Source organism: Pararge aegeria, chromosome 7, assembly GCF_905163445.1.
Source record: "Pararge aegeria chromosome 7, ilParAegt1.1, whole genome shotgun sequence".
Classification (NCBI taxonomy): domain Eukaryota; kingdom Metazoa; phylum Arthropoda; class Insecta; order Lepidoptera; family Nymphalidae; genus Pararge; species Pararge aegeria.
This window is the reverse complement of record NC_053186.1, coordinates 2,256,164-2,283,085: the sequence shown is the minus strand read 5'-3', so window position 1 is coordinate 2,283,085 and position 26,922 is coordinate 2,256,164. Positions and strand designations below refer to the sequence as shown.

Here is a 26,922-nt window from a genome sequence, read left to right as displayed (position 1 = left end):
GCGCGAAAAGCCGCGTTGTAAATACAGTGCAATCATTTTCTTACGTGTCTTAGAATGAAAACAAACTTCAATACTTTTTAGTGTCATAAAAAACATGTGTAAAAATAAAATATTTTTTTAATGTGTCAGGTATATAACGATTCATAATATCCAAGTATGTTCCTATATACCTACTTGTTCTCGTAGTCATCATCATCATATGAACCCATTACCGACTCTCTACAGGGCACGTTTCAACTTCCATAATAAGATAGGTTTTAGGCCGCAGTCCACCACGCTGACCCAGTGCGGATCGGTGAACTTCACACGCCTTTGAAAACATAATGAAAAACTCTCATGCAGATTGTCTAACTTTGCTGGCTTTAACGGTTAAAGCAAGTGATAATTTAATTGCTTCGCTACTTATCCTTTTTCAAACGTAACAAACGCTAAAAAAGCTATTACTGTTTATATTTAAAGACTTTTTGTACTTAGGTATACTTAAAATATTTGACTAGATATATATTCCTCTATATTTGAACGTCAATGTGAACAACAAAATATGCGTGAAACACAAAATGATAACATCTAGGTACATATAAGTGTTTAGTTATACATATTTTTCCAAATAAAGAATTTGAATTCGAATTTTGAATTTGAAAGTGTGTTAAATTATCTTTTTTATACAGAACGCGGTGCGGCGTTGTAAAGTGGTCATAAATGTTCATAAATAAGATAAAATATAAAGTTATATATGACTAGTGTATTATGTGTTAGTGAGGTTATAAATCTACGTTTAATCAGTGATAACATCTTATCGGAAAATTGAAATATTTTCAGGTCAGTAACGAAATATCAATTTTATGTGTATTAGGTATCTACTTACTGTAGGTAGATACATATCCTGTAGTTTTACTCCTAAAAAAATATGCGTAGTAAAAAAAATACTTTTGCTTAAGAAATAGGTAAAACAGCCTATTTTATAACTAACTCCTCTTATCCTATAGCCTCTAAAAATATGCATAGGGCTATAATAATAATAATTATATTTGTTTAATTTATTTAAAACCCCGTCTCAATATACACATTAAAAAAGAAAAAGTATTTTAAAGATACAAAAAATAAGAAGTGAATACAATTAATCAATACAACTAGTTTTCTTAAATTAACCGGTATTTCCCGGTTCATTCTTACCGTATTACGCAGTAGTCATTATAAATGAGTCACAAATCAATCAGTCTTCTTATTAAGAAGTGAAATAGGTATCTACAATGCTGCTAGCCTGGTTAAGTGATTACGGCCGTAATGTTGATAATGGCTCAATTTAAGACACAAGTTTGCTTCTGCCCACTACCAGCTTTGTTCGAGAAAATGAACGTATAGTTTCCCTTTAGACGCCGTCACCTGTTTTTGCATCTGCATATTAAAAGATGCTGTTATTCTGCAACATGTCATTAATATGCAGAATTAATAGTGTAGGTGATAACACTGGACCCTGTGGAACGCCAGCATTAATGGGCTTAGGTTTTGAGCAAAAGTCGATGATTGCAACTTTATTCCTAAATCCAATACGACAGCTGGCGATCAAGTAGCATAGTTTATCTGACAGCTCGTTGGATGGTAAGCAGTGCCTTATGCCATATCCGGTCGAAGGCCTTCGAAATGTCGAGATTGAATGTTTGATTCGCGAACGACTTGCGGAACGAATGCTCCCGGCCAGTACTGTCCTTTAAGCAATGTGTACATAAAATACGAAACAACATATAAAATGTATTTAGTATCACGGCTTTTGTGCTTTTCGACGGCCTTTTTTTTCAAACAGGTATTGCCAGGTCCTTCACTTTTAAACTCAATTTTTGACCTCATAAGAGGACGATTTGAAATTAGGGTAGATAGCCATACTTTTTGTATGAAGATATACCAATCTTTAAGTTAGTATTACAGTAACTAATAGTAGGACTTCGTCCGTGTTCAACTTCTGTTTTTGTATTTTTATCCCATACAAACTAGGTACCATTTGCTTTTCTACCATCCACCAAATTCGTTGAATCCCACATTCTACATATTTTGCTTGTGGTTTTTTTTTTTCTTTTTTTTATATATAATTGATGGCTGAGTCTTACCGCTTCAATAGATTCACCTTTACCAAAATATCCTGCTATATTATTATCAGTCCGAGAAAGTATAAGAAATTTTATATCTGTTCTATTCTCATCTGTTAATTCTTTACTTTTTCAACTCTGCAGTGTGTGTTCTTTCAACTGGTGTAGGATTTTTTTAAATAACTAATGAGGAAAGTAGATTTAATAAATTTTATTAAATCTACTTTCCTCATTAGTAACGCTATTATCCGTTGACTAGGCAACCTTTCGCGATATGTCAATGAGTTTATTATGTAATAAATTATTTTCTACTAGCTTCTGCCCGCGACTTCGTCTGCGTAGACATCAAAATTGATTCTAAAGCTTCATCGTTAACAATTTTTAATCCTACCACGGGCACTATTTGAGAGATCGGTATTGAAAGTTCATGTATTTGCCATAGCATAGGTGACATGCATACCAAATTTCAAAGCTGTCTGCCCGCGGCTTCACTCGTAGACAATTTTCAATTTTCCCTCTGGAACTACTTCTGAAATCGAGATAAAGGTAGCCTATATTCTTATCCATGTCAAAGGTTACATGCATGCCTAATTTCATCAAAATCCGTTCAGCCGTTTTTGCATGATTGACTAACATACATGATACATCCACACTTTCTTATTTATAATAATAGTAGGATCACTTATAAATGCGATGCAGCACGTAACTCATTAAAACAAAGGTAAAGTACCTAACCTACCTACCTAGTTTAAATACCTAATGAAGTGCTCATTTTATCCTTGAGCAGTTAATGTTTCATGGCAATTAATGCTGACACCTTTTTTTCCACCGCACTGTCAACTGTGCATAATCTCCAATGTCGACAGTGATAACAATAAAATTAACATTTGCGTCAATATGACGACACCTAAGGCGTAGACTCGTAAAGAATCCCATTTTCAGCGATCTCAGTATAAATATAAATATCGTATTTAACACCTAGTATCTCCACGTGATCAAATCAGAAATGAGGTGATCCGTAGAATAACTAGAGTTACCGACATAGTCACATAGCTCAACGAGTTGCGAAGCTGGAGTGGCAATGGGCGGGGCACATATAATAGCTCGGAGAACCGATGGACGTTGGGGTTCCAAGGTGTTGGAGTTGCAATGCCGCACCGGTAAGCGCAGCGTTGGTCGACGCCCAACCAGGTGGAAAAACGACATCAAACGAGTTGCGGGGAGGCGCTGGATACAAGCGGCCCAGAATCGTGGAGTTTGGAACGCAATACAAAAGACCTATGCCCAGCAGTGGACGTCAGTCGTTTGATTTGATGTTGATGATTTAATACCTGGTCTAATTTGCTTCCTTCCCTCTTCTCTCTTTTTGTGCCTCTCCACTACTGGAGGTTGGCCGTCAGCTGAGCGAAACCTCTTGCGCCAAGCAAAACAATGTTTCCACGCTTACGATATCGGTCCATTGACGGATGTTGCGCAACCATGACTTCTTCCTCCTTCCAATACTTTGAGGCTTTGGCCGTGGCTAGTTACCACCCTACCGACAAAGAGGTGCCGCTTAGCGATTTAGTGTTCAAGTGCGATGTCGCGTGAAACCGATTACGGATTAGTATGACTACCATACTCCCTAATAGCCCGCTACCATTTTAGACTGCCTCATCACTTACCACCAAATGAGATTGCAGTCAAGGGTCTTGTAGTAGAATAATAATAAAATACGTTTTCGAATTCCTTTTATATCATTATGTCAACCAATGGACTTACATTGCTGGATAATAACGACATTGGTCTTTTGTAGGGAGTTTGGAGACTTGTGCCGCTTGGCTCTAGCGGCTCCCAACGACTTGTTTAATGTCGTCTGTCCACCTCGTCGCTCGTCGGGGGACTACCAATGCTGCGTTTACTTGTGCGAGCCAGCACCTTGGGACTCTAACGTCCATCGGTCCGAGCTATTGCCACTTCAGCTTTGCTTCATATTGATATCGAAATAATGAATACCACTAAAAATAACGCTGTATGGATAGTTTTCTTGCAAGGCAACGTTCGATTTAGGTGTAAGTATTTTTTATTTGTATCAGTTTTGCCACAATATTCATAATAGATATAAAATTGAGAAACTATAAATTCCCCAAATTGGCCCTGCCCGGGATCGACCATCGCATCTGAAACAACAGCGCTCACCACAGCGTAACCGGTCCATAAATCAGTTATTTCTATACCTACTTACTTCTCCTACTGTTCTTACGTAGGCACTCGATTATGTTATCTCAAAACAAAAGATAAAAGTACAGGAAAAACTAAGCAGGAAAAATATCTAAGATTCGCTCTGATAACTATAAGATTTGCTCTGGTTTTACGAGAACATTAATTAATGAAATAATTTTGTGGAATTAAAGGTAAGCAAAAAAATGATCACAGTGTAAATAAATTCCAGCACCGTAAGTGGAATGGCGACCCCGCACTGGTAAACGCAGCGTAGGTCGGCCCCCAACGTGGTGGACAAATGACATCAGGCGAGTCGCTGGGAGCCGCTGGAGTCAAGCGGCCCAGGACCGTGGATTGTGGAACTCCCTACAAAAGACCTATGTACAGCAGTAGACGTCAATTGGTTGAATTGATGATGATAAAGCGAAAACTAAATTAAAGAAAAACAAAAAAATGCGCCAGCCTAGCGTCATGATTGCTGGCCTCTCTCAAGGTGAAGGGTTTGCCCATCCCTTCATCTTGAGGGAGGCCTTTTGTACTGGGGGACCAGTGGACTGTAAAAGGCTATTAATGTTGAATAGTGCCCCCCCTTCAACAAGCCTTGTATAGTTTCAACTTTTTAAAGATATAAACTATTTAGAGCAATTTCCAACTTTTTTTATCTTTCATAATCTGTGACGCGACTTAGTAAAATGATCTTAAGATAAAAACTGAAGTAGAGTTAAGTATTTATAGCGAAATAAAGTATCAAATAATTATTTAGATAAAACAAGATTATACTTAGTTGTTTCACAAGATGACGACCTGATTCTGCACTAAAACTAGGTACTTAGTAAATAAGCATCATCATATCAACTCATTACCGGGCTACTAGAGGGCACGGGTCTCGTCCCACAAGTAGACAGGGTTCAGGGCCGTACTCCACAACTCTGGCCCAGAGCAGAGAACTCTGCGGATTGTCGGATTTAACACGCCTTTGAGAACATTATGTAGAAGTCTCAGGTATATAGGTTTCTTCACCGTTGAAGCAAGTGATATATTAATTGCTTAAAACGCACATAACTTTGAAAGTTAGAGGTACGTGCTAGAATTCGAAGTACCTACTTAATAATTGATATAAAGCGATTAAGTATCTTCGAAAAGACCTCCAACATTTTGTGTGAAAATGTATTTTCAAGTATATCGAAATAAGTAGGTAGATTAGGATAGGTGGTTATATTAAAAAAAAACATGATTTTAAAAAAAATCGCCCGATCTTGGTACCTCAGATACTGATGTAGGTACGTCGTGAAAAGATAGGTAGCGTACCATAATAAGTCTATGATAGGTACCTAGGTCGGTATAAAAATCTGATAATAATAGAGAATAAGATAGATAAAATAGGTATAGATAAATGATCCGTATATCTTAGTTATTAAATTATCAATAAATATTGATAACGTTTTAGATGCTTATCAAAATAATAATTCAGTCTTTACCACACTTTCATAATGTAATCATCTTTTCATATATTATTGTACAATAAAGTAATAAATTGTAATATTTATCTAGTCATTTTATTAGCTGGCCGTCGTAATATGCAAACAATTATAGTTCAGTTACTTTTTGTGTAATTTAGTGTAAAATAGGTATGTATTAAAAGAATTAAAAAATACAAGCATAAACACACACACCCTTGTCAAATTATAACACCCCTCTATAGTTTTTTTTAAGAAGAAGGAACACTTTATTGCACGTATAACATACAGGAAAAGAAACAGTAAGGAGTATACAGTACACAATGTAGACATGCAAAGGCAGCCTTATTGCTACAAGCAATCTCTTACAGGCAACCTTTAGTTTTTTTAGTTTTTTTAATAAGAAGTTGAGGCAGTTATTCTAATAGGTAATGTTTTTGGTTTTACAGTTCCATTCAGCCTCTAGGAAAGGGTTTGAAAGTGACGTAGAATATGAAACTTTATAGAAAAGTGAGATACTGTGATGATCGTGTAATAAATGAATGTAAAGAAAATGTTTAAAGTGTTTTCAAACAACAAGAAAAATTAAAAGTAAATATTACCTACTGACCAGAGATTTTTAATTAATACAAGTGAAATCTAGTCAAGATGGTGACAGAGGATCTCCGAAAGAGGAATTCGGTAAGTTTAGAAATGGGAATAGATATTTTAATAGACGCTTAGGTACTGCTGGCTACTGATCGCCATTTTTTATTTTATTTAAAAAATAGCCCAACGAAAACATACGATCAATCATGTATTTTGCGATTCAATTCATTGTGCGTGAGGATATATGATGGTTCCCATTTCGATGGCTAAGGTGACTTCTATTTTTTTTCGTTGACTGGCTGGCATCAATGAAAATTTCTGCGTATCCTAATATTATAAATGCGAAATGTTACTTCATATTTGTGCATACATTTTACGGATAGCTGCATATGATTATTTCGGCATATTTAATTTTGCTAAGTACGCTCTGACTTGCAATGTTAGCAAACCTCTTATCATGTAATAGCCTTTAAATTTCATGTAAGTGAATATTGTTCACATGAAAACAATACTTATAGAACTTCAATATTTTCAAATGACAATGTGAGGTGGTGATAAAAAAGAACACCCGGCCAAGTTTGTTGTGGGCTTCTTCTAAGACCAGGGCGCGGTTGAGAACCCTCGTAGCTTTAATTTTAAGTTCACGAATGTAGTTATCGCCATCATACTCACTATGTAGGTACACATTTTGTATATAATCAACGCATCAAAAGTGCCATCTATGTGCCTATTTCAATAAAGAAATATTTGACTTTTAATACGCAGGACTAGGATTTCCGCAAAATAAAACAAATATAACTTCGGGCAGAGTAACACCCTGGTTGACTCTCACACTTATAATGTCCGCTTATTATTCTACTACCCTATTTATATTTTTTTTATCAATGTATCAAATCAACATTTAATATTTAGATAGCTCATACTATTTGATTAATTAGTGTAATAATTCATGATTACATTAATAACCAATTATTGTAATATCAATCAAATAATTAAATGAACATAAAACAGTATCTTGTAATAATTATGTGCCAACTACGTCACGTCCGTCGGGCGCCTATTGGGTACTTGTTAACACTTGACTTAACAATACAATTTCTTTGTTTCATGTGTTTATTAACCTTTAGGAATCATACCCAGGACTTTACAGGACCACTTATAAACCACAACGCTCACGGCCGCGCTAGGGAGGTATAATCATACATTCCATTCAATAACATCTATTGAAAACATAATAAGACAGAGTTATCCGTTACCTTTAAATTATATGTGGTTTGAATGAAAGTCACGTATAAAACACATCGAAACATAAAGTACCCACCTTACCGAGTTTAAATTGGCACCTCGATATGCAAAACATGGTTAATGCAGTAAATGAGTTTTAACATTGTTTTAACTACTCGTAATTATTATATTACGTCTTGTTAATATAAACTATTTGTTTTTGTAAGCCAAAGGAAACAAAAGTATGTGCCGATATACTATAACTGCCTTTATATTTTTATGGGTAACCGATAAATTTTATTGTAGAGCTAGCTAGTTACACAGTTGATTGCAATCCAAAACGAGTTAATCTACGTTTTGTTTATTGAACTACTAGTTTCTGCTCGTGACTTCGTGATTCGGATCCACAGTGAGATGTGAGATTTAGATAAAAAAACGTGTGGTGTCGTGGGACACCAGATGGAAACGGAGTTCCTTTTTACACTATTAAATAAATTACAATATAAATTTCAAGTTTTAGTTTGTAATTTGAAGTTTTGCGGACTCATTTCCAAAAAAAAACAACGTTGTAGTATTTCATTCAAGCTAGAATTTTGAAATAAGGTATTTATCTACTAAGCCGTTTTGAGATCAATAATATTAAAGGAAAACTTGTAAAAGTTATAAAAAAATACGCAGCTTTAATGTCAAAAGAGGTCACGATTGCTACGGCAACAGCAAAAGGGCACAGGAAACATACTTTACCATATATATTTACTGTGGAAAGTGTTATGGTTTGAGATCATACACACAATTATCACGGTTGGGTTTGTAATTCTTTTTTGAAGTTATACTTGTTTCGGCGCGTTAGGGAAAAATGATGAGAGTAAATTTTTCACCGTCACAAAACACCAACACCCTGAAGTTAGCTATAGTCAACATTTTTGTTTTACAAGAAAAGGCTTGACAGTTACCAATTTTTAAATGTCAAAAGTCTAGTGTTTTAGTTGATTAAATTGTACAAAAATCTCAAATTTTAATTTTACTCGCAAAATCTGTTCTTAATATGATCTCATTTTAAGTAAAACAAATGAAACTTTAAATAACAAAAGAAGTCGATTTTAAAATAAAACCATATTTTATTAATTATGGACCTTTTTTTGTGTTCCGCTGAAATATTGTATGGTGTGTATACTGTATATTAAATACCTTATTTCTAGTGATAGTGTCGTTTACAAACGCAGAATAAGGCGGAAGATAAAATCTTTAAAAAGATTTTTATCTTTTTATGCCAAAGAAGTATAACTTCTAATGCGTGTACATAAGTACACACACATTTTTTTTTTAAATAGGATGCAAATTCATAGATTCGTATATCGTGGCGTTAAGGAGTGAATTTAGGAATTAAAATTGAGTTAAGGTAACAATCATATACTTTCACATTAATAATATTAAGTAGTAAAATTTGTTTGTCTATATCGTTGTGTTTGTAACATGTTTTCAAACAATATCGTTTGATAAAACAATTTTGTTTGAAAACGTATCAGTTGTTTAATTTATAAACAATTTAAAAATTTAATTGTTTATTTTTCATATCGCCACTTCAGTTGAGTTTAGCACTTGTAGTTGTTATTTTATGAAGTGATTTATGTATGTGGCAGAAATAAACAGGGTTTGGGAACCGATACGTACGCTTTTCAATGAAATAGAAAGTGCATTTAATAAAGTATTTAATATTAAATACATAGATTTTAATAAAAAAATGATGTTTAGTGATTGGGCGACTATAGGCATTTACAAAAGCAGTATGAGCTACATGATGAAAAACAATACAATCAGACTCCAACTTTCGACATAAACACTATACAATTGATGAATTTTTTAATGACAAGGTTGCTTGGAAGCATCCGGCTCCGCTTTCAGCTCTCACAAGATAGAAAAATGAATGTTAAAATGCAAAATGTAAACTGTTGATGTTGGAAAAGAGCAACTGCTGAGTTTCTTGCCGGCTTCTTCTCGGTAGAATCTGCCTTCCGAACCGGTGGTAGAATCACTACAAACAGACAGACTTGACGTTTCAAAAGTGCTCATTCTGGTCTACTTGAAATAAATGAATTTTGAATTTTTTGAATTTTGAATTTTTGATAAAAAAATAGAACCGGTTCGATCAACAACATGCACTTCATACATTCGTAAAACTATGAACTACTAAAGAAGGGGGATTTTTCCAAATTATGCCATTTTCCTGCTTTATGCTTACCCAGGTCATAAACTATATGCACGCCACTGATCCAGAGTAAGGTTTCGGTATTTTTTAAGATTAAGGTTTAGATATATAAATAAAAATGATAGTTTAACCTTCCGATATAGTCTAGTTGCAATAATCATCATCTTGATGAACCCATTACCGACCGACTACAGGGCACGGGTCTCCGGTACTCCGGTGTGTGTGTGTGTGTGTGTGTGTGTGCGTGTGTGCGTGTGTGTGTGCGCGCGCGTGTGTCAGACTGTCTATAGCATCGTAAGGTGTCGCGTAAGGTGACTTATTCGGGAGTGTTCTTAGAAATTTTAGATGAAAAGCGGTCGAAGATGGCCGCCACCACAAAATGGCGAATTCGTTTTCTTTTCACAGCTCCTTTAATATGTTTACCAGAAGAATAATGCACTGTACATTGAAAGTCGGGGTTATATTTTAATTTTAAATATTTACCTATAAGGTTTTTTTTAATGCCAATTAAATGTTATTTTCCTTTCAGGCGGAAGTCTGTGGGAACGACTTTGAAATGGAAACAACTGAAAAGAAACCTGACACATCGAATGGAAATGTAAGTACCTGCATCTCATCTCACAACTTATCGCTATGGGAATTATGTTACTTTGTTTTTATTTACAGATAACCTTCGAGTGTTTGGAGTACGTGCCGAGCGGGTGCCTAGAATTAACCTTAGCTAGGGTAGGCAATTCTACGGAGGACTTCATAAATAAGAACGGCTGGGCTATGAAAACCATCTCCATATTCATCCTTAACGGCCTAGTTGTAGGGTTCTTTTTCGGTTGCCTGTATTATTGGTTAAATTACAGTAAGTATACCTATTATAGAGTTATTTATTTTTCTTTGACAGCCCCTCTGATGCTCTAAGGGTTCCACTATTTATTTGTGGCAGCACCTGGGTTCTTTTCCCAAATAGGGTTGCGTTAGCTAACCTCTCGACGCAACAAAAGGAGTTTTGTAACTGTAAAGTTTAATCTTTCTGTCTGTGGCGTAGAACCTAGCTTCCAAATCAATTTGATGCGGTCTTATTTGATTGAATATGTTCAGGCTTTTGAATATGATCGGCTTAAATAATTATTAGATGTATAAGGGAAAATTTTATTAAGCACTCGTGAAGTTTTCAAACTTCTTAGGCATGGGCTTACTCAGGGCTTGAGAGCAGCTGCCCCCCTGGAAATCGAGTACAGTTTTAGTATCGATTATATAGTGCCCTCTAAAAAAATCCAAACAACACTTGCGGACGATTTGACCTTAAAAATTCTGACTGGTCTCTCTCTAGACCAGAAGCTGGGTACGCCTGCCTGATAGGTATACCTATCTCAGAAGTTAGAAAATTTCGCCATAAAATGTTTTTAGAAAAGCAGCCAATGTCGTTGTATTTCTTTCGCACAATATAAGGCCTTCCATAGGTATACTGTGGGAAAACAACGAAATATTTATTTCCAGGTGAAGAACCTCTCGAGCTTTGCCACGGCTTCGGCAGTTTGATAGCCTTCTTAGGTATAATATACTTCTTCGTCATCTACTTCCTCGTTGTCAAGAGGTACATCGGGAAGTGGTTCGAAACTACTGTGTGGAGTCCGGTAGAGAGCGCCTACTTCTACTTGTGGAGGATAACGTAAGCACCTAAAATCTGTTCCATTTCATAGTGTCGGTACACCGGCAGGAGAATTTGGCATTTTACATTTATGCTTTATTTTTTTGTAAAGTTTCTTATGAAAGTAGGTGTTTGGTGAATAAATTGGTTTTCTATTTTATTATTATGGTTATTATAATAACTAGAAATATAAAAAATAAAGACAAGTTAAAGACAAATTTAAATTATAAAATATTAGTAGATAAACGAAAGTAAAATATACACTATTATTCACCACGCGAAGTGTTCGGATCATTATGTCCTCCACCTATTACTGATAAAGGAACCAACGAAATCACGTTCTGAATCCGTACTAAAATATCAATACCTAGTATAACACATTTACGTAATATATTTTTTCCTATCAAGTATGATAAAATAATTTCTGCCAAAGTCAACCAACAGATCCTTTCACTACGGCACTTCGATATAAAATGCCAAATTCTCCTGCGGATGTACGCCGCACGTGGCTTACTTTAGTAGCTAGCGTATAGATAAAGAGACCGTTAAGAAAAAACTTATGACAGAAAAATGGACACAGAAAAAAAAGCGTACTGGAAAAGTTAACTTTAGATACAGAAATTATTGGACTATCACAAAAGAAATGAACAAAATATTTAAGAACTTGAAAATCAATATTTTCTTACAGCATTTTCAAATGGTGTTTCTGTCTCGCCATTCTCGCTGCCTTGGCAATTTTCATCTACTGGGACACGAGGCAATCTCCCGAGAGACTCATCTCCCTGCTCGGACTGTCTCTGCTCTTACTACTCGGTAAGACATGTGAAAATTTATTTTCTCGAATCGGAAATATCTTATCCAACGGAAACATGAGAAGTTGGAAGGCGATGGTGATAGTTTTGCCATGTGGCCAGTGGCGTGGATAGAAGTCAAAGTCGAAAATATCTTTATTCAAGTAGGCCCAAAGGTGGCATTTTTGATGCGTACATAAGAATTACACGGTAGTGAGATGATGGCGATAACCACATTTCCACCACATTCGTAAACTTAAAACTAAAGCTACGAGGGTTCCAAACGCGTCCTGGTCTAAGCACACAACAAACTTAGCCGGGTGTTTTTTTTTGTTATCACCATCTTACAATGTCATTTTAAATTATTAGAAGAGCAACCTGGTTAGAGCAATAATATACACCCAAGCTTTTTTATCGTTTACGTAGTCCTTTATACTATAATAGGACTTTTCTATAAGCTTACTTTAAAGAGAGGGTATGCACAGGGTATTCAGAGGATATAAAATGAAGAATATCTCCAGTACTAGTTAAAAGTATAATATAGTATCCTTAAGTTGTATATTACTCTTACAATGCCTATCTTTAAGTTTTTTATAATTCGTACTGGAGATTTTCTTCATTTTATATAATCTCGGACCCTTTGCATATCCTCTATGCACGCCACTGCATGTGGCTGATCAGAAGTTCTCACCACCCCTGGCCTCTTCTTCCCACGGGTGTCGTAATAGCCGATTAAAGTAATATAATGGAGAGCGGGAAGCAGCGTCTGCGTGCTACTACTACCCTTTACTGCGATCCCCAAGTAGGGTTGCCAGACGGTCGAGAATTGACGGAATTCTCTCAAATTTTTGTATGTCCTCCCGACTCCCTACAAAGCAAATAATCTCCCGAAAAACAAGTTCGATAATTTTAAGTTCACATTTTCGTCAAACGAAACTTGCAAACAACACACAAAAAAAAAATCCAAATACTTATGGCAAGAACTAAAACAATAAACATGCTCATTCGGTTCTTATCTTATGTGTCACAAATACCTACTATGTTTTTTTTTTCTTATATCTACAGTGCTATGCAAAAATATGTTTGTTTATTTAATATATTATGTTTAATTAATATTATTAACTTATTTTAATTTCTCCCTACCATAGCCCTAAAATCCCGAAAAATCGGTTAATGATCCCGACAACAGGAAGAATCGATCTGGCAACCCCATCCCCAAACCGTCTTCCCAGCGTGGTGACGTTTGCCAAACCCTACCGTTGGGGGATGCATTTAGTCCAGCAGTGCACAGTAATATTATATTGATGGTGATGATGTTGAATTCTTCCCTCCCAACTTCTATCGAAACCTTTTCCACGAAACAATATATGTCTATTTTGTGATGTAGACCTTGTATGGTGGAATTGAAAATATACACAAGGTATAAAAACGTGTGAATATTTATGTACACGCGTTAGAAGTTATACTTGTTTTAACAAGATAAAAATCTTTTCAAAATTTTATTTTTTTGTCTTATTCTACGTTTGTAGAGAAAACTATACTAACAATAGAATAAAATTGAAAAAACGTGTGTGTTCTTATGTACAAGCGTTAGAAATCAAGTACTTCTTTGGCGTAACAAGATAAAAATCTTTTCAAAACTTGTATCTTTCGCTTTATTCTACGTTTGTAGAAAGAACAACACTAACAATAGAAACAAGGTATTTAATACATTGAAAGTTTAAATATATATCTAGTTATCTCATTATCGGATAACCAAGTTTTACTCAACATTAAAATTTAAGATATATAGTACAATTGAATCAATTAAATCACCGGAATGAGCCCGCAGACTGACAATTGAATGTATACACTGTGAAACCTTTTTAAAAAAACTAAAATGTTGACTATAACTAACTTCAGGGTGTCGGGTTTTTGTGACGGTGTGCGCGCATCGTAAATTTAACTCACTCAAATTTACTCTTTTACTAAAGAAGTATAACTTCAAAACGCAAATAACTCCGAGCAGTTAAAGGTGCGTGCCGAGGATCGACGAACACGTATAAAACGATTGGTGAAAGGTAAATGTATGCGTATGAATCTTTTTTCATTAGGTTTTAATTACTAAGGCATTGCCATGTCCGTCGTTAGTGAAAACGGGCATAAATGGACAGGGCATATTTCAGAAAACACATTAAATGTATGGAGGGTAGAGGTAAGGAGGATCATCTGTGTATATGAAAAAGTGTCGTCAAAATGTATTAAATTAGGATGGCGCCACATTTGCATCAGGGTAACTCTTAAAAGAAGCGCCAAATATAAATATTGTTAGAGTAGCCTTGAAAAATAAACAAGGAAATAAGGTTATATTTACCACAATATTTTGTACAACGTAAGTTGTTGAAATTCTCAATAATTAACTACTTTAGGCGATAATGACATTAAATTTTTTAACTCGGCATACTTCAATTCATCTACGATTGCTACATTCATACCATACCCTGTGCATCCACCAGCGCCATTGTGGAGGATTTTTGAACTGTTATTTAGCGCATACAACTGGACACTTTTTCAACTTTTCTCCCATATAAGATGACTCTCCTTACCTCTACCCTCCATAATTAAATGTTTAAACCGGGTGTCAGCCATGCTGGCCACTGTTAATAATGTTCCTATTCCCAGCGTTTACCTTCTCGTCGAGTCCGGGCAGGATCAACTGGCGAAGTGTCAGTATGGGGATTCTCATGCAGTTTCTTTTCGGCGTGGTGTTCATACGCTGGGAGGCCGGCCGGTACGCTTTACAGTGCTTTTCTGACAAGGTAAATAAAAATAATGACAGTTATTGCAGTTGCTTTAGTAGGGTAGTCAACAAGTTATTGAGGGCCGATTGGCGCAATGGGCCACCCCGTTTTCTGAGTCCAAGGCCGTGGGAAATCGAACCCACGGCCTCGGACCCAGAAAGCAGTGTCGTTGCTCACTGCGCTATACGGCTGCCCCTTCGGGGGTGAAACATCAGCTTCATCATCATATCAACCTATCGATATACATACTTGAAACAATGACCAACATATGAAAAGTTTCATACAAAATTTCATCCTTAAGGAGGGATGAACTCAAACAAACAGGATCACTTTCCCATTTATGATATCAATATTCGTATCAATCTGACAGATACTATTAGACATACAAGATATAGCTTCACTAAAATGTTCTCGGGATAACAAGCTCTTAAGAACCTACAGATACATATTTCGTCAAAAATTGTTGGTTTTGTTTTTGTGCCCGCGGGGATATATCTAGGAATTTGCAATTTTTTCTGGTCCGTCCTTGTTTCTTCGATTTAGTCGCTAGCGTTCCGGTACGAGTAGTAACCGAGTAATAACCGATTAATAACCGATTAACCGAGAATAACCGATTGCTGGTAGTGGGCTAACAGCTTAGACTGCATCATCAGTAGGAGAGCCGTAGCTTAATTGGTCAAAGCGCTCAGGCCGCGATTGTTAGAGAGTCGCAGGTTCAAATCCTGTCGGTTCCGAAAATTTTTGTATGCATTTTAAATTTATAAAAATTGGTAAAACTTGTATAGCAGAGAGTATAAGAAAACTTCATGAAAACTTTTGCAGGTTGCTACGTTCTTATCTTACGGCGTGGAAGGTGCAGCCTTTGTGTTCGGGGATCTTCTCGTCAGAGATGAAAAAGTGTTCGCCTTCAGTGTAAGTCAGTTATTGAGTTATTTACTTAGAATATTATAGTACGATATAAGAAATCCAAGAAAGTAATTAGGTATGTGCTAGAAAGATTGTCTGCATTATAAAACAGTTAAGGAATTTTTTGACCACCTCTGCAGCAGTCTGAATTTTGTTAGGTCTGGTTTGATGTAAGGCTTCGGCCCTGGCTGGTTACCACCCTACCTTCAAAGACGTGCTAACAAGCGATTTAAAGTTCTGGTACGATGTCGCGTAGAAACCGACCGCGTGACCAACCGAAGGGGTACAGGTTTAATAAAACAGCCACACTCCTAATAGGTTAGGTGAGACAGTGGTGCACCGCGAGGCTTCTGTAATTCAAAAACAAAGAAAAAATATTTATTTTTATATTTTTTGTGGACGTGGACACGTGAGACAAGTCCCACACTTTGAAAAATTGTGTGGAGATCACCAAACCGAGCCATCCCATTGTTGGGGTAGTTTTATTTGCTTAATTCTATTTCTTTAAGTTTGTTTTATTAGTTTCACCTGCCTGCCTAACTAACAAGTATCAAAAATCTATCTATTTTAGGGCGCGGGCAGCGTGACAAATTTCTTAACTTGTTAGTGCGCTACTGGCTTAATCATTTGTTCCAGTCTCTTCCTGTGATATTCTTCTTCAGCATGCTGGTGGAAGTGCTGTTCTTCTGGGGTGCGCTGCAGTGGTTCTGCCTCAAGTTAGGAAGGCTGCTGCAAACTGCCACCGGCACTACAGTATGCGAGAGTGTTATCGCTGTGGGGAATGTGTTCCTCGGAATGGTACGCAGTTATAAACTTATATTGTCCTCTTTAGCGGTGATAGCCCAGTGGGTACGACCTCGACTTCACTTTCGGGGAGCCGAGTTCGAATCCCAGCGCGAACCTCTAACTTCTCTAACCTCTAAGTTGTGCGTTTTAAGTTATTGAAATATCACTTGCTTTAACGGTGCGAAGTGCTCTAACTTACCCAATATTAATTGACTGTGAGATGGTGATAACAAAAAAATTACCCGGGTAAGTTTGTTGTTGGCTCGTCTTAGACCAGGGCGCGTTTGGAATACTCGTAGGTTTAGGTTAAAGTTGGCGGACGAAGTTACCATCATCCCCTTACAATTATGTAAACATATATGTATGAACGAATAAGTGCCTGTGATAGGCCCACATGAATAAAGAAATTTTGAATTTGAAAATTTGGTGAAGGAAAATATCGGTGGATTACGGCCTTACCCGCTTTCCATTGTGAGGGGAAACCCGTGGTTGGTTATATGAACCTAATAGGTTGATATCATGACAATGATTGTAATATCTGGCAACGCCATGTTTAGCGTATCTGCCGCAGGCGCTATACCCCGATTATTATTGAGTTTTCGCTTCTCTTTCTCCACTAGTTTGAAACCATCAGCTTCACATTTCAAACTACTGAGACCTGATTAACAGAAGGCACATAAGTAAAGACATCAGCGAGACCTTCTGCGATGCTTTATATAGTTTGCTGGCATGATGATGACCAGTTGGTATCATGCGTTTAGAAAAACGATGGCAAATCTGTTGCTTAAGCTTACTGTTTATTTGTAGACGGAATCCATTCTCCTGGTGAAGCCGTACCTCTCACTCCTGACGCCTTCGGAGATCCACGTAGTCATGGCATCAGGCTTCGCGACGGTGTCCGGCAAGTAATATTATTTAATCAATATAAGATTTTTTACTAATTACTACAGCGCCATCTAGACCCAAATGTAAAAAACCTATGGCGTTCGCGTACCTAACAAATTCCACAGAAAACATTAAGCTACTAGATGGTAGAGGGCGTTAGCTATTACTTTTTAATGGCCTGTTTTAAATAATAATTAGAACTTGCATTTCGAGAAACGGGCACATTGAATAAAAAAAAATATATTTTATCTCTTTAATGGTGGATGGGTTACCGATTAATTTTGCTCTAATAAAAATAATAAATCAAGAAAAACTAAAAAAAATCGCTATTATGAATAAACTAAAAGAAAGAAATTAGTTTAGTTTTTTATACCAAGCGTGATTTTTAGTTTGTTTGAACTATTTAATTATTATAGACACACCTCGCACCTTTTTAAGATATACAATTCCGTAATAAGTCAAGTTTCTGTAGTCCAGCGTTTGCGATGGAAGCGCACAAAAATATTTTTGTTACGACTTCAAATTATAAATCTTTGAGTTTCTGTCTCTAGTATAATATGCATGTAAACTACATATAAACCTTCCTCTTGAATCACTCTATCTATTGCTTAATTTGCATTAAAATCGGTTGCGTAGTTTAAAAGGTCTCCAAAGCATCCAAAGAGTGCAATGATGATGATTTTACGGTTTAAGTACACATATAATAACTTTGAAGAATTAATTGAACAATTGTGCGCTATTATATTACCAGCGTAGTTGGCAAATCTCTCTAGAGATTAACCACTGGCCGAAAATGCTCAGGGAAACTGAGCAGAATTATACTCACTAATAAAAAAGAAAAGATGGTTTTTTCGGCTAGTTTTAATAATATTTTGAATTCACAATTCCGAAGGAACGACTTTTCCCAATACCTTTTTAGTATGACCAGCACCTTTGTATGTTTTGAAGTGTAGAGGAAACGGTTTTCGAGTCTTTGCTTAATTTATCTAGCAAATCTATTTTATAATTAAAGTTAGGGAAACTTCTAACTATAAAACATCAGGAACAAATTACTTAACTATTTGGATAGAAAAAGGATAGGGGTTTATTCTACTGTATACATAAAATTAAAGATTTATTCTATAGTTTGATATCATTTTTTGGGTAAGTCTACTGTTATAATAAACCTATACTATGAGCACAGACTTCAGAACATACAGAATCCTCATTCAGCCATTATGGTATGCAGTGCATTGTGTCCGAAAACCTCACGTCACACCCGCAGAATGTTGCTAGCTCACAATCTTTTTCTCATTTACTATTTTTATGGTAAATAGAGCGGTTTTTGATGCTTCTATATTATGTCACCAAATTTTTTTTTGCTCCGGTTTCGGAGCGAAACGTGCGAAGAGGGTACATTGCCGAAGATCTGTTTGTGTGTGGAGTATAAGGATTGAATAAATTATAAATTACACCATACACATTCTCCTGCTTTTCGCGGAGTATAGCAAATCAAGCTTAATTTTCATAATATATCATGGATTTCCTCAATGTAGAGCTTCTATCCAATGCTTCTATATTACGGTTTGTCGGCGGTCGGCGGTCGTGTACACGGTTACGGATTATACCGTACATACTAGGGGTGCTGACGTATAGAAAGAGTATTCTTCGTAACGGTCCGGTCCGTCCGGTGTCTCTGGCGCAGGCACGATCCTGGCGGCGTACATCGGCTTCGGCGCGGAGCCGGCGCACCTGGTGACCGCCAGCGTCATGTCGGCGCCGGCGGCCATCTGCTACTCCAAGCTACTGTTGCCGGAGACGCGGCGCTCGCTCACCTCCATCGACAACATACAGCCCGTTGAGAAGTATTCTCTTCTTCATTTTGCCACGCATTTTCGATGCCTCATCATCATCATATCAACCCATTACCGATCCACTAAGGGCACGGGTTTCATCCCACAATGAGGCGGGGTTACCAACACGAGATAATTAGGTTTACCCATTTACTTGTACTATGTTAAATAACTTAATACAGTGGGTAAATAATTAAACTTTTGATAACTATATAAATTCATATTGGCCAGATATTTTATTAAATTGATAAGGTTTTTTGCAAATACGCTTACATTTAAGTATAAATAATTTTCAAGTTTTAAGCAACAAAAAGTGGGTTATCTACTTGGTCAATTATGTAAACGTGTTTATCCGTATAATATAAGTATTAAGTATCCATGTATATTATTCATAAAAATATTTAACAGTCTTTTTAGTACGACGAGTAATAGTAGTTTGACGACCTCCCTGGCGCAACGGTGAGCGCTGTGAATTTAAGTAGGAGATCCCGGATTCGGTTCCCGGCAGGAGGGCCGTGGCTAGGTACCACCCTACCGACAAAGACGTGCCGCTAAGCGAAGTGTTCCGGTGCGATGTCGCGTAGATGTCGGCTAGATAGCGATGGGTGTATACCGAGTCGTAAAAAAAAATTGACCATAAAAATCGGCGCAGTGGCGGAGCCGAAAATAGGTTGGTAACTAACAAACCGACAGATTATTTTTGCATTTAAGATATTGGTTCGGATTTGCCTCGACTGTAATTTTCCTAAATGTTGGTCAGGCAGGACCAGTCGGCCCTGTCAGCGGCGACTCGCGGCGCGACCAACGGCATCGCCCTCATCCTCAACATCATCGCCAACCTGGTGGCGTTCGTGTCCTTCATCGCCTTCCTCAACGGCGTGGTGGGCTACTGCGGCGGGATGCTGGGCCGCCCGGACCTCGACCTCGAGTGGATATTCGGCAAGATCTTCATACCTTTGAGCTGGTTGATGGGTAAGCCATCTTAAATAGCCGAACAGTTTGTATCTTTCTTTACCTGTGAAGAACTATGCACATAGATGATAGATTATACAACGTGTAACAGAATTACGAAATAATATTGATGGACGTATATTTCACCCTGTAAAAATATTAAATCAAAAGAAACATATTCATTTTTCCATACAAACGAATTCAAAACATTCTTTGTTTTTACTTATGATTGAAGATCCTATCTACGCTACACGTCGCGAACGAAATAAAGTGACAGGAGACACATAATTTTAATATTGCATGTGATGTTAGGATTTTATCAGATCGCTTTCAGTAAAAACTGGCAAAAAATGCCAGTGGTTTTCGGTTCCACCGACAAGACAGTACATAATTACCGTGAAGTAATATTTCGGTTTTCATTTAAACGTTGACTTGTATAGTTTAAGTTCTCGCAAATTTATTTAGCAACACTCAGCAACTTAAGAAATATACACTTATCATTTACTTTCATTGTTTTTCGATTCGGAAACAAAAAAAAAAGCGAAATATTCAAATGGATGATTTTTTTTTTCTTGACTACCGAATATATAATAGGTAGGTAGATTTTCTTTTGATTTGGTATAGGTATACCAAAACCTATCTCTCTCTCTCTCTCTCTCTCTTTATTGGGACAGCATGTGTTATCTTCTAAAAGTAATCGGTCAAGGGATTTTTAAACTCCGAAAAAACGCGGATGTCACTGGCAACTGCTTATTCTTCACTGTTGAATGATGCAATGGATTCGTAGGCGTCCCGTGGGAGGAGTGCGAGCACGTGGGCACGCTGATTGGGCTAAAGACCATTGTCAACGAGTTCGTGGCCTACCAGCGCATGGGCCAGATGAAAAAGGATGGCTTGCTATCGGTGACTATCTATTTTTTTATTACTAGCTATCCCTCGCGACTGCGGCCGCGTATGGTTCAATCTTAAAAATTACCCATATGTTGTCGCGGACTGTTTTGTAGAATTCGGCGCCAAACAGATCTTCTGCCATGTTACGGATGTTTTTCTCAGACACCGGTTGCTGAGGATGCCTCAGGAGATATTGACTTTACAATAATTACTTACAATATATATTACAATATAATATAATTATATTGTAAATGTAATGTAAATTGACGGCCGAGTGGCGCAGTGGGCAGCGACCCTGCTTTCTGAGTCCAAGGCCGTGGGTTCGATTCCCACAACTGGAAAATGTTTGTGTGATGAACAAGAATGTTTTTCAGTGTTTGGGTGTTTATCTGTATATTATAAGTATTTGTGTGTATTATATTCATAACAAAATATTCATCAGCTATCTCAGTACCCATAACACAAGCTACGCTTACTTTGGGGCTAGATGGCGATGTGTGTATTGTCGTAAAAAAAAAAAAAAAAATTATTGACTTTACAATAATTACTTTTTTTTTATCTAAAAAACTAAATATTGTTACTAAAATATAAAAGTTATACATATGCTGTCACTGACGTTTTTGTAGGCATTATTAAACTCTACAACTTTTCAGTAGAACTCAATCTCTCATCGCTAACGCAGCGTTCGCAAGAAACGTTTTCGTCCGACTGTTTTTCTCTGACTTAATTTGCAAATCTGACTATCACTAAAAGTTTTTTCAGTTTTCAGCTTAATATATAGCCCATGGCACTCAAAAGTAATATGGCTTTATATTGGTGAAAGAATTTTCAAAATCGATTCTGTAGATCCAGAGATTACCCCCGACAGTGACACCAACTCACAAACCTTACCTCTTTATATATTTATTATTAAATTATTATTATTATTAAATTCTTTATTGCACACACAAAAACAAAATACAAAGAAACACATTTAAAAAAATAATAAAAAAAAACTAGTTTAGGTGTGCAAAGGCGGTCTTATCGCTAAAGAAATCTCTCCCAGACAACCTTTGGCGATAGTAGTTTTTATATAGTTTTTATATTTTAGTAGTTTTTATTTATATAGAAGTATAGACTATAAGTGGTATGTGGCAACCTACACAGTGGTGATGCTGTGTCCTTATAAGTAGTAGTCTTGGAATCGATCCATGGGAATATTGGGAATTATAATTTATGAGATTTTGCTGATCTGGCTTCGGCCGTTACCATTTTACCGACATAGACATTTCGCCAAGCACATTAGTATTTTGTCAATATGACTGCCAAAACAGCTTAGCTACTCCTTAAAACTCCACTAATTCATATGGCTCAGTGGAGTTTCAATGTTATACTTAAATCCAAAAAGTTGTTGTTAGTAGCTTCTGCCCGCGACTTCGTCTGCGTTTACTTCAGAATTGGGTATAAAGCTTCGCTCGTTAACAATTTTAAATCTTTCCACGGGAACTATTTAGAGATCGGTATAGAAAGTACATGTCCTTTTCCATAGCATAGGTGTAATGCATACCGAATTTCAAAGCTGTCTCGGCTTGGCTTAGAATTGGGATAAAAGGTAGCCTCTGTTCTTTTCCATGTCAAAGGCTACATGCATGATGCAAGCCAAATTTCATCCAAATCCGTTAAGCCGTTTTAGCGTGATTGAGTAAAAAACATCCACTCTTTCACATTTATAAAATTATATATAGTAGGATAGTAGGACTTATTTTATCAGATTATACCTAGGCCTTGTTGAGTACTAGGTGTGTAATAAAATTGATATTCCAATCACACAAAGTTTTATTACAATCACACAAAAGATTGCAGTGCCGTAATAACTGCCACAACAACTGTTCCGAATAAAGATTCATTGAATATTTCCAGCCCAGGGCAGAGCTCATAGCGACGTACTCGCTCTGCGGGTTCACGAACCCAGCTTCAGCAGGGATCATGATTGGCGCGATCGCCTCCATGGCGCCCAACCAGAGGGAGACCTTGTCAAGCGTAAGAGTACCAACTCCTTACTTATTTATTTATTTTTTTCTTCTGGCTTTACACAGATGTCAGGTGCATTTATGTTTAATAAAAGTTAGGGAAACTTAAAATATAAAACATCAGGAGACATTGATTGATGAAAATGGCGGGAAAATTCGCAAATGGCGGACGCGGCCCCCCTTACTCCTCAAACCTACCGCAAACTCGCCCCGGAAAGGACTGGTGTTGCCTATACCGCACACACAGCATTACAAGGGTCACTCCCACAGCAGCTAGCCGCCCATATATTGTAAATTTTAAACTTTTATAATATTTTAAAAGAACTCACCTGCAAACAGCCAACTACTATGAGATTGACACCAACACTACAACATACACAATACATACAAAACCAATCCTCCCCAAAACGAGTCCAGAATAAGTTTAAAGAAAAATTTAAAAAACCGCGGCCGCCATGCACTATGCCTCCAGCCTTTTTTTCTACTCCTTACCTAGTATATTTATATTTATTTTTTATTAATTCAAAATCAACGTCAAGTTAGTCTGTTTTTTAATTCTACTGACGGCGTAGGCAGCCGAACTTAGTTTACCTGCTAGTGTATCTACATGGGTACCCCACTGAAGCTTACAATCTAAGGTCATGCCCAGAAAAATTGTGGAATCTGCCATCTTTATTTATTCTCCATTTATTATTATATATTTTTTAACTTTCTTTACATTTATTAAAGGAACGCGGAACAAGCTGTTGGCGTTAATATAAAAAGTGTTTTATAAGCTTACGCTTGATTACTTTCATGTCTGATTGGCCTACTGCTTCTGGATCCTCGTTGGTGTTGTGGTTAGCATGTTCAACTACGGATCACGAGGACCTGGATTCGAATCCCGAATCGGGCTAACAATAGTTGTGTATTTTTAACGCCCGACTAAAAACGACAGAGTGTTATTAGTTTAACGTTTAACGTTATTGTCTATGTGTGTGTGTGTGTGTGTGTGTGTGTGTGTGTCTGTAGCATTATAGCTTTTTATTTGAAAGGCGAATTTGTCGTTAGAGTTCTAAGTTGTATTAGATGAAAATAGGTCCAAGATGGCCGCCGCTACAAAATGGCCAATTACATATTTTTTCACAACTCCTTAATCCGGGTAACAAACAAAAGGGCTTCTCTAGTAGAATAATGAACACTATATTGAAAGGGGGAATGGGAAGTAAGAAATATTTATGTCGCATATGTATATGTTTATTATTTTAAAAATAACATATTTTTACTTTAGATTGCAGTGCGCGCGTTTTTCGCCGGCTGTGGAATTTGCTTCATGACTGCGTGCATAGCAGGTAGGTACCTACTTAATACTCAAATAACTTTCATTGTCTAACTAATAATCGACGTTCGATTGGCGCAGTGAGCAGCGACCCTGCTTTCAGAGTCCATAGCTGTGGGTTCGACTCCCACAACTGGATAATGTTAATGTGATGGACATAAATGTTTTTCAGTGTCTGGATGCTTATCTATATATTGAATGAATGAATGAATGAATGAATATATTTTTATTTTACACACCACAAAAATTACATCAAAAAAGAAAAGTATAACAAAACAACTTATACGTTAAAAGTATTGATATTATTTTTAAGTAATAATTAACGGAAAAAGCACATGGCTCACCTAATGGTAAGTGGAAATACATCGCCTATAAACAGAGCAACATTTCACAGGGCATGTATGGAGCACTTCCTGCAACATAGACTAGGGTCGATAATTTTTATCGATAATATAATAATAAAAAAAATGGTTCGAATTCGAGTTTTTTTCGATTTTTTGCATTTTCTGAGAAGATTTACTACAGTAACATATATTTTTTTTTCACCATCGAAAAGTAGAAATTTCAATGAACAGAAAACATCAACAACTTTTTAAAAAAAGCTGATATTTTGACGGGTGAATTTTCAATTGAAAATTAGGGTGCTTTTTCGATTTCAATTCAAAATAAGGTGAAAAATAAATATTTTTAATCAAATAATTTACAGCGTATTTGGGACATAAAATGGTAAGTTTTCACCAAATTTCGTTAAAAAAAGAATTTTTTTTCTAAAAGATAAAAATAAAAAACCAAACCAAACCAAAACCGTTTCCGTGTAATCACACCGTCAACAACGCCCTTCATACGGGAACTAAACATTGCAAAAATGCTGCTTGACGGCAGAAATATGCATTGGCCATAGTCCTTACCCGGACGAACTCTGTCACGAACAGCTATACTACTACAAAAACACTAATGTGTATGTATATCTATCTATATACAGGATAGAGATAGCTCAATGAAATTTACAGGGTAACTAGATAATAAAATCAGCAAGTTTTTAAAAAAAGTCTGGGCAGAATTTATAAACTTATGTAGGTTTTGAATTTTTTCTAACTATGGGATTCAACTTTTTTTTATGACTAAAAAAAAAGTTGGTATCAGATTTGACCACAATTGCTTTTTTGTATGCAAGGCATACTATTCGCCTAGCTAATAAAAAAAAAACAAGCACATCTCAAACAAATAATCTATTGCAAGTCGGGATTAGTCAATAAAATACGAAAAAAAATCATAACTCAAAAAGTACGGAACATACCTGGGGGTGATTCCGGTAGCCCTCGTGGTGTTCCACCTCTGGACAACCGCTTGATACAATTTCTTGGGACACCCTATATATAAAATGCAAAGGTGACTGACTGACTGAATGACTGACTGATCTATCAACTCACAGCTCTGACCACTACTACTATTACAACGTAGGCATCCGCTAAGAAAGGATTTTTGAAAATTCCAACCCTAAGAGAGTTAATTGAGGGGTGAAAGTTTGTATAAAATCCTTCATTTATCAATTTATTTTTCAAGTTACATCCATGAAACTTTTATTTTAGGTTTTCGATTGAAAATAAAGAAATACTTATTCACAAATTTTAAAAATTTCAACTTGGCTTGATGCCTTTGGAGTTGAAATTTTTTTTTGTGTTGAATAGATTATGAAAATTTATATGAAAGGTTCTGATTATATAAATTTACGCTCATATTTTTTTTATTTGCAGTAGGACATTTTTTAAACCTTTGTAGTTAAAATTTACCAAATCAAATATTGAACTTAACGTGAGCGAAGCCGCGGGCAAAAGCTAGTTATTCATATAATTATTCACAAGCCTTTTTTGTGTTTTTCCACCCCAAGCCTCTAACGGACTTAGTAACTGCAACACGGTTGTAACTTCTTCGCCCTTGGGTTTCTGCAGGTCGTAACATCTCACTGACAGACCAACGTATAATTTACCTACTTAATGTACTTTTTTTTCAGCTCTCCTCATGCCAGAAGGATCCTTTGGATAGAAGAGATAACATGAAAATTAGTAAGAACGCATGCTCCTTCCACTGCTCGTGAGAATGAACTCAAGCGGTCAATCAACTCGGTCATCGGATAAAAAAAATTAAAACAAAAATTAAAGGATTTTGTTATCTGATACCGATTTCAAATAAAGTGCCCTGATTCCCTACAAATAATCCCTCTGTTGTGTGTTTAGTGCCTTAATTTTGCAACGAATAACTTAATTTAATTATTTACCTACTTATTTAATGACAAATTATTATGAAAATAAAGTTATATCTAGTATTAAGTAAAGTTACAGTGTGATATTATATTAATAAAAGATATATTTTTAA

The 26,922-nt window shown here is 36.4% G+C and overlaps 1 protein-coding gene across 5 annotated transcripts; it reads left to right on the top strand.

Moving 5' to 3' along the window:
• Positions 1-26,922, top strand: LOC120625450 (sodium/nucleoside cotransporter 1). Of its 5 annotated transcripts, none has more exons than XM_039892525.1 (16): positions 1-98; positions 6,190-6,421; positions 10,288-10,356; positions 10,425-10,611; positions 11,250-11,421; positions 12,089-12,213; positions 14,853-14,989; positions 15,794-15,883; positions 16,514-16,675; positions 17,471-17,564; positions 19,233-19,392; positions 20,141-20,352; positions 21,119-21,234; positions 23,122-23,241; positions 24,502-24,562; positions 26,561-26,922. In XM_039892525.1, exons 2-16 carry the CDS (start codon positions 6,389-6,391, stop codon positions 26,590-26,592), a joined length of 1,770 nt encoding a protein of 589 aa, XP_039748459.1. In that variant the 5' UTR covers positions 1-98; positions 6,190-6,388; the 3' UTR covers positions 26,593-26,922. The 5 variants fall into 5 exon arrangements, with proteins under 5 accessions (XP_039748459.1, XP_039748457.1, XP_039748456.1 ...); XM_039892523.1 differs by having other exon boundaries at positions 1-129; XM_039892522.1 differs by having other exon boundaries at positions 1-154.

Excerpts from the sequence above, each read along its gene's own strand:
- LOC120625450 (XM_039892525.1), top strand. The coding sequence starts at position 6,389 with ATGGTGACAGAGGATCTCCGAAAGAGGAATTCG. Across the intron at positions 15,884-16,513 it reads AAAAAGTGTTCGCCTTCAGT|TCTCTTCCTGTGATATTCTT; the intron begins GTAAGTCAGTTA and ends CATTTGTTCCAG. Across the intron at positions 23,242-24,501 it reads AGAGGGAGACCTTGTCAAGC|ATTGCAGTGCGCGCGTTTTT; the intron begins GTAAGAGTACCA and ends TTTTTACTTTAG.